The sequence below is a fragment of the Frankliniella occidentalis genome, unplaced genomic scaffold, assembly GCF_000697945.3.
Source record: "Frankliniella occidentalis isolate FOCC.00 unplaced genomic scaffold, Focc_3.1 Scaffold26, whole genome shotgun sequence".
NCBI classification, from domain to species: domain Eukaryota; kingdom Metazoa; phylum Arthropoda; class Insecta; order Thysanoptera; family Thripidae; genus Frankliniella; species Frankliniella occidentalis.
In genome coordinates, this window is record NW_026267156.1 from 389,258 (window position 1) to 398,060 (window position 8,803).

The window sequence follows — 8,803 nt, forward strand, 5'->3', positions numbered from 1 at the left end:
CCGACGCTGCTCTTTGCTTTACCATGGTAAAGTTGTCCATGGGCTTAGTAGTGTTCCACGGAGATCAACACCATGGAGTTTCAATACGTGCCCATGGAAGAAACACTCATGGAAAAGCGGCAAAAAATACATGGAAAGTTCTCCCTTGGACAGTTGATGTTCCATGACGTTCCATGACAACCCATGGGTCATGGAAAGCTTCATGGGATTTTGGGACTGGGCCGAAGAGGTACCCTAGCAGCACAGAATTGTCGTACGATTGTCGGGCAACAGTAGAAAAAAGATACGAACTATCGGTGCGATATGCGAAATGAAAAAATGATTCTACCGGTATACTATCTTTTTTCCTCGAAACGAAATTATTTGTCAGCCAGCTATCGTAATGGAAGCGAAAAACCCCACTTTTTTGGATTCGATCAGGAATCGATAAAAATACAACAGAGTGGTAGATGGTTTAAATTTGATATACCAGCGACAATCGTTTATGGAAAAGCCATCACTTTTGGATTTTCGTTATCGTCACAATAATTGGACGATAGATAAAAATCACACTATGTGCGACAGTTTTGTGTTACTAGGGCATCTACTAGCCAAAAGGGCATTCTAATGGATAGCCGAACGGTTTGAGAAGAACAAAACCGGAAGATAGAAAGGCTCCCGCGCAACCATGATAGTAGGACCTGAGATGGAGATCCGGCATGGGGCCCCGATCCACTCCGCCACTGCGCGCTGTGACGCGTAACTCCCTTTCAAGATAACTAACATACAAGAGGGAAACTGTTTCAGAATTTAGAATGTCTGCTGATCTGCCGCATATAAGAAAATTGTCGAATAACTGTCTGGAAGTGGAGCCCAAAGTTACGCCGCTGCTGTCGCAGAGCGAGCGCCTCTGGCAGCCACCGCCTGCAGGCAAGATCTTAGCCGTTCCGGGAGTGTTTTCTTTCTTCTCTATCCTGGGCGTATTCTCATTGATTTTATTTCTAAAGTAATGAAAATGCTGCACTATTGGGAGCATATTCTATGTCAAACTCCTTTAGTTATCAATATTGAATGTATTCGGAGTAGGAAGAAGAAAAACAACAATTCCGGAACGGCTTAGATCTTGCCATCAGGCGGTGTTGCTGAGAGGCACCGGCACCGTGACAGCGGCGGCGTAATTTTGGCTTCCATATCTCAACTTCCACACTGTTGTTCGACAATTCTTTTATATGCGGCAAATCAGCAGACATTCTAGATTCTTAAACAGTTTTCCTTCTGAGTGTAAGTTATCTTGGGAGTTACACGTCGCAGCGCGCAGTGGCGTAGCGGATGGGGGCCCCATGCCGGATTTCCATCTTAGGTCCTACTATCATAGCGCCGCTAACCAGTCCTCCTCTGGCCTGAAGTCAGTGAGAATAGGGGAACGGCCAGGGAGGAGCGGGAAGCCGGGGAGCCTTTTCGTCTCCCGTTTGTGTTCTTCCCCCTTTCATTTGGTGCTCCATTGGAATACCCTGTGAGAAAAACGCATTTCGCGTAAAGAGTGTATGATGAAACGTTTTCGCACTAGAGTGCACCACGCATCACAGCGACAGCGACAGTTTGGGAATGGAGACCTAGTACATGCCAAGTTAGCACGATCCAAACCCCTGTGGTTACGGGTTGACTTAAAACTTTCTGAATCGTTAGAATCAAGGTTAAACACGGGTTTGTTTGATAGGATTTGTTACAATAGTAACAGAGAGCAGAGATATGAAAGCTCAAAAATAAAAACCTGCCAGAGCGGCGCGCGAGGTCACTTATTTTCTGATATTTTCAAAATTACATATTGGATCGTATATCTAAGAAGAGCACTGAAAAGAGCACAAAAAATTGATTTGCTCCACTTTCCAGCTGTTGCTCTTGTGAGCGTGGCAAAGTTGAATCTAGCTTTGTGTTTACGGTGTAATGTTTGTTATTACGTGCAATTTAAAATTTGTTAACCTTATACCTCCTTTCTGCAGAAGTCACAATAATTCCAACATATGATACCGACACTCTTGGATATTGGGTTGCTGAGAACGAAGATGCTTTAGCAAAGTACAAAATCGACCTTTCACCGTCAGCTTCAAGGTGCACAATCAACTTGCAAGACCATGAAACTAGTTGCTCTGCATACCGGTTGGAATTCTAAAGAGGGTAGTTTATGTGGTTACCTCCTGACTATAGGTAACTGGTGCTAATATAGAAGTAGCCATTTATATGCGATTGTTTTATTTTGTGTTCTTTCGGATTGTTTAGTGAAATGCACAATTTTGTATTACTTCCTTACTTTCAGTCAACCAACAGTTGTTGAAAGTTGATTGAAAAATTAAGCAGAGGAGCTGGCTGATTCATTGGGAAAACTATTTACAGATTGAAATAGCTTCAAAACAGCCCCAAAAAGACGTGTCATAATATTGGGAGAAATATTTTTGAACGCGTTTTATCGTTCGAATATCATGCCTGTTTCATGAAAATTTCCTGAACAACGCTACAGCCAACTTAAGTGGTTTACTTTTACCAAAAGCAGGTGTCTGTCTAGTAATTACAGAACGTGTCAATGTTTGGACAACGCAAAAATTGCAAATTTCAATAATACTACACATGTTAAGCTTTTGAGTAAAAATATTGCGCAATGCTTTTGATCTCACAGACCCGTCCTTATTCTACTTGTCCGTAAAAGCTAATGACTGATGTTAAATCAAACCGCCTTGTTTGCTTCCGAGCCAATTGAATTGACATCCTTCCTCCGTAGGGACCACGTGGTCAAAATGTTACATACAAGTAATTTGACAATTTGGGAAGTTCTCAATATTATTCCAAATTAAAAACAAGTTTTCTAGACCAAAATCACAAGAGTTGGGTCAAGGACAAGGATTTGGTTGTAGTATACACATTTTGTATTGTACGGTGGAAGGATGCATTTTCTGTACTTCATAACCAGCTCCTCCTGTGTGGGTTGTATCACCCACACCACGCCGACTTGAAAACGCTGTTCAGTCTTTGCACTTGTTCCAGATTATTTCGAAAGTCATCGACAAGTACAATGCAATTTTATAAATTTTGTGTGCACTTATTTATGTGGATACTGGTCGTGTCAAGCGTCAGCGTATGAAAGTAACTGGGACAGAACCATCTGTGGATCCCAAAATATAGTTGACATCGTAAAGACTGATCAGTTCATTTTCTTGTGGTGGTAGGTCACGCCTCCACCTATCACTGAACGAGTATAGGGTATGCACCACATTCGTACCGCGTTAGGCAAAGGCGACCCATTTATGCATTAATGATTGGACTCCACAGATTCTTGAATGGTTACTACTTCAAATTGCCCGATATGGGAGTTTATGATCGACGCATCAAAAAGCGCTCGATATTTGATTGAAGTGATGCTACTTCACGCACCTATTGCTTCCTCTTTATTAGTCATTGAACTAATTTTTTCTGAGTTCTTGCTAACCTTTACCAGGTTTTGGTGGTTATGCACAGACTCTACCTTTTGTTCTAGGTAGATGTACAGTAATCATTAGACTGTTATTAAACGAGCGGTTCTATTTGTGAAGGACTACGACTGACTTACTGGAGAGTGGAGATTTTTAATTTACTAGGAATGTCTACTAATGGTTGAATGAAATGAAATCTTGTATAAACGTACACGGAAATCGTGGTGGGGAAGGAAAGAAGAAATGATACAAAGTATGCAAATTCCCGAGAATTTGACAGTGTTATAGGCCGTGCGCTTTAGGATATTCAAATTATATGCATTCTTTCAAATTTTATGTGATATTCATTGAATTTTCTTGTGGCGTACACTTCGCTCAAGTGTAACTTATGTTATTTTAAACAATTAAGCTGCATTTGTGATTATGGCGAAATGTGCAATCAGATATGAGTGTTGCTGCTTCAACGTAATTAATTTTCTGTCTCATTCTGTTTACACATTTAGCCAGACAATAGGCCACTTTATGGGTTCACTTTTCTGCTCCACCACCGAGGTTGTGACAAACAGCAGCCAAATAAATGATAAAAGTAGAACTCACGCAGAAAAGTAGATATCCATATTGTGGCCCGGGTAACACAGAAATGGTGTGATGCATGTGATACGAATGACGGCAGAGTAGTGTATTCTTGTTAAAGCTTATTATAATTATTAAAGAATACCATAGCTTTTCAACCACTTCATTTTATCTATGTTTGCTGCTTTTATATTTTCAAAAGCCGTTCTTATGCTCGTGTTTATAGGTATCCGACTATAGGGTCATGGAGGGAAAATGAGCAATAGTTATCATCTTTGCAGTCAAACCTTTAAGAGACTGGTAGAGTAGACTGGGTTCCTGTTTTTTTAAATGAAATAAGCCGTAGAAATTGTCTGAGTTATCATCAGACAATATTTCCTGCCGAGGAAAAGGTTTGCCCTGGTCATCGTGCCTGTGTTGATATCCAGTGGCAGATATGTTGTTATCAACTTTGTACTAAATTTGAAACGTGAGTGGATATGTACGTGCTGGTATATTATGTGGTCTCTGTGCCCAAGGCACTGTTGCACTTCTTTTAAACTTTTGTATGCCATTTTAATTTTGTTTCCTCGACGCTCGACTTCCAGGAAATCTTCATATTGTAACTTTATACCATATCTGGATTCTTTTAGTACTGTACGCTCAGAAACTGAATATTCCGAAAACACTAAGTAGCAACACTAAAGAAACTGTAAAACTACTAGCTTTCACATCTGTTTTGTGTCTTTCTTATATCATTCGATACAACTGCTGATGTTTATCTTGCTGGAAATGACATGTAGAATAACTTGGTATACTTAACGAATTTAAGTAGAAGTTCAACTATTGCTGGGACTTTTTAATTCTTCTTTCATTTATTAACAAAACATTCGTTGTTTAGTTTTTTATGTACAAAATATTTCACATTTATTATACTTGTTACATAATGTATAATTTCTCTGGCATTCATTAGCATGAAAAGCTTCTTTGGGCCTGGGATCTGTCAGTTTTTAAATAATTGCTACTTACTCGAAAAAAATCAGGTTTTCCAAAAATATCGGCTTTGAAAAAGAATTTACTCTTGTCTTCCCTGCCTTGTTCGTACGGGCAGAAAATTTTGGTATGCCTGGTTTCATGAAGCTATGTGTAACAAAAACAGCCAGTTTGGTTTCGTTTGAATAAAAATTCGAGTGGTAAAACCAGAGAAGAAGCACTTCGTTAACCAGTTATGACGTGGCACGTGGCAGCCTTGAAAATGTTGTGCGAAAGATTTTGTCAGCCATAGCTTATTTATTGATTATACATTTGAGATACCTTAGCCTCTAAGAATGCTTCTAGTCAATGTGAACAATCTAATTTGCTTCTTAAAAATAACAGTATTGAGTTTTAATATCTGACAGATGAGCGTTAGAACTAACGAACAAAATAAAGATCACGGTGAAACCTTGACTGGGCTGTCTGACATAACCCTATATCACAATACTCTTTACTGGCTTCGGACGTAGGGTGGGTGCAGCAGAACGTGCATCGACTAAGATGTGTGTGATGTCATAAAACCGGCATAATGGACCCAACACGCATTCTATCCACACTGTAAAAAATGGTTGCAGGTTTAACTGTATCGTAAAATTTCAATTCATAATTTTAAAATAAGCACAGTGTCATTACTGCACTGTGCCATAAATTTGCAACATATTTTCTAAATATTAATTTAGCTTTAAATATCTTACGTTTGTGACGTCATTTTTCACAGTGCATTTGTCCACTTAAGTGACACAGTCCTTACCTTCAATAACAATGTTGTTACTATTCAGTTAATACAATGGGGTCTAAAATACAAGTCTTCTTCGAACTGAGTACTCATTTCACTGTATGTTTCAAATGAAGACAAATATAAACTAGAATGTTTTAAGGATTGGACGCTGGGCGTATCGAGATGAGGGCCTGCGAGGTAACCCAAGCCAGACGAGCAAAGCAAGGTGACCAAGTCAACCAAATGTTTATAGGCCGCCTTAAATACACCACATGGCTTTCAATGGGATACATTATGTCACCGAAGCGGGATTCTGTCGGGTCTTTTTTTTTTTCCTCCGCGGTCGCCCCGCTTAAGTCACCTTGCCTCGAGTCGCCCGGTGGTCGCTAATTGTGGCTATGCTACCTGAAATTTAACATTGAAACGCATCCATTGCCACTACCAGATGTCCCCACAGTGATGTTTTATGGTTCCAAGAACCTAAAAACTAAACTCTTTTTTGGAAAGAAATAGGTGGGAAGCTATACGCACGGTAAACTCCTATATTAGAGGAAAACTCCAGGTATGAGGAATCTTCTCCAAAAAAGGGGGGGGGGGGGATCGCACATTTTTAAAGGAGGCTTCCTTGAAATGTGGGGATTTTTCCTCGAAACATGGGAGTTCGCAAAGTTTTCCCTTTGCCCTCAACACATGAGACATTGTTTATACTTATCAGCTCATTGGACAGCGCTTTAAAGTGTGTCACACACAACAGTGTGACAAGGACACACACACTCTCACTCCATTAACGTTTTTTTTCCAATCATAAGTCAGTATTCATGCAGTTTAAAAGCCTTTATTATTAGCTACTGACAAAATTATCACCTCTAATACGAAGTAATTCCTTCATAAACTTCTTACAAATTCTTCTGTTATCAGTAAGCTACGCACAAAAGACTACTGTATAAATGAATCAGTAACAAATTAGTCCGTAATTCCAGCGGCACCTAATAAGAGAGAAGTGAGTACAGGTCTGAGAGTGCAATCTTTTATATTGATGCACACGTCACTGTGTTACACACTTTTTCTGTCAAAGCACTTTTCACATAATCACATTCTCTTTTAAAATTATCTTTTATTTATAACTTGAACGTTTCCTCACCACATAGAGTTATAACGTAACGTAAGTGTTGTATGCGTGGCTTCAGCCCTACTCCATCAGCGATACTCCACGCTGAATAACACTGGTAAAAGCTGGACTGGTGGTGCCGCCCAACGGAAGTCCAGGCTACTAGGCTGTCGTCAGTACTCCATGCAGAAACGAGGGGTATACAGACCAAACGCGGTGTATAATCTACATGTAGGAGGAGGGCACTAGGGCGGAATGCATTTAAACAGTTGAGCACAGGTGGGCCGGGCACGTCCGAATATAGTTTTTGCGCAGAAATACCTTGAAACAATAAAGTTATGCTCTTTTTGGACTTACGTACGTCGTTATGTTGGTTCACCAGTAAAATAGTAATAAGGTTCACCGGAAAATTTTCTTTGACGCATGTTCGCTCTGCAGCACTGCCATCTTTTAATTACGGCAGTAGAGAAAACGTTGAAATTGATATGTGTTTCTTGATCTTTAAGGAACACCTGGCAAGTTTCACTTTTTCTCTATTGCCGATATTATCCAACTCGCAATTAAAAGAAGGCAGCGCTGCACAGCGAGCGGCAAAAGGAGATCAGACAACGTAAGAGTGTCACTGGGAGATCGGGCGACGTTAGAGCGTCGCTAGGAGATTGGACGACGTTGGAGCGTCACAGGGAGATCGGACGACGTTAGTAGGACCCGTCGAGCAACAAATTGGTCTAGACAATCAGAGGCCGCTTATACTGCATTTTTAGAGCAAAGCCTACTACCCCAACCGGCAACTCCATTTGGGACAATTTGCTTGATCCTTTAATAATTGATCTCCCACGTTTACACGCAGTAGGTGGCAACTACTCCTGAAGGGGATAAAAGGTAGTACCCAAATAAGCGAGTAGGTTCAAAAAGTAGGAAAAGAGTGCTTTTTCTCGGACCAATTTTCCCTTGTCTTAACTGAATTTCCGACGAACTACCGATGAATGCCGTCCTGGTAGACAAGTAAAACAGAAGACGGGAAAACTATTTACAGTTGAGTAGAAAGGAAAACTCATTAGAGAAAATTATTGATAACGGGCAACCACCAACTGACTACATTCTGTTGGTACCACTCTTAACCCGCGTATGCATGTGCCCTAGGCCGTTTCATTTTGGAGGCTCAGGTTTTCGATCATACCGTAACGCATTTAAAATGCAAGGCAAGTGTAAATTCCCGATCGTGCCCAAACTCGGTGTGACTGCTTCTTATCTATGTAGGTGGCGAATGCTGACCGAATTTTTTCCTGAGTGTCATATGCCAAAACTCCCAACAAAAGTGTAAAATTTCGACAATACAAATCTCTACTCTTTGACTAATAATTAGTGTTATTCTGATTCGAAATGAGCGGTTTGGGGTGGAGGAGGGTAGTTCCTCGGCCACTTTTCGATTGCAGACCTCCTTCAATATTTTTTCCAATATTTGCTCCCCTAAAGTACCCTAGAAATTGACACTCAGGAAAAAAATTCTACCGTCATTCGTCATCAACTCATATAGGAAGGAAATATACTGAGTTTGGTCAAGATCGGGACTTTACATTTGCGAAAGTCCCCTTGTTAGGATAATGGTTTTTGGTCTGCAGTTGCAACTGAGGAATGTTTGAGTTCGCCCTATACAACAGCGGAGCTAAGTGTTCGTCACTTACAACTATAGAAAATTTTTGCACTTCGATGCGCCCTAACGAACGAGGGGGGGCTCACTCAAACAAAATGTGTACAATGATTTTTTGATTTTTGATTATTTTTGATTTTTTTGATTTTTGATTTTGATTTTTCTTTTGATTTTTCAGCTATGAAAAAGACAATAACAGTTAAATTTACAAAAACTTCGTGTTTTTTCTTGTTTTGTGCCCATTTTTCTCAGTTTTGGGGTCGTTTGTTCTCGATTTTTCGGATTTTTATGCAACTTTC

General features: G+C 40.2%; 1 protein-coding gene across 1 annotated transcript in view; it reads left to right on the top strand.

Annotated features, from left to right (window-relative positions):
* The window catches only part of LOC113205762 (microtubule-associated protein futsch), a 130,959-nt gene extending 125,518 nt beyond the window's left edge, over positions 1-5,441 (top strand). Inside the window, exon 10 of the mRNA XM_026421511.2 lies at positions 1,980-5,441. Coding sequence (XP_026277296.2) covers positions 1,980-2,149 — 170 coding nt within the window. The 3' untranslated portion in view covers positions 2,150-5,441. The remainder of the gene's footprint in view (positions 1-1,979) is intronic.
* The last annotated feature ends 3,362 nt before the right edge of the window (positions 5,442-8,803 follow it).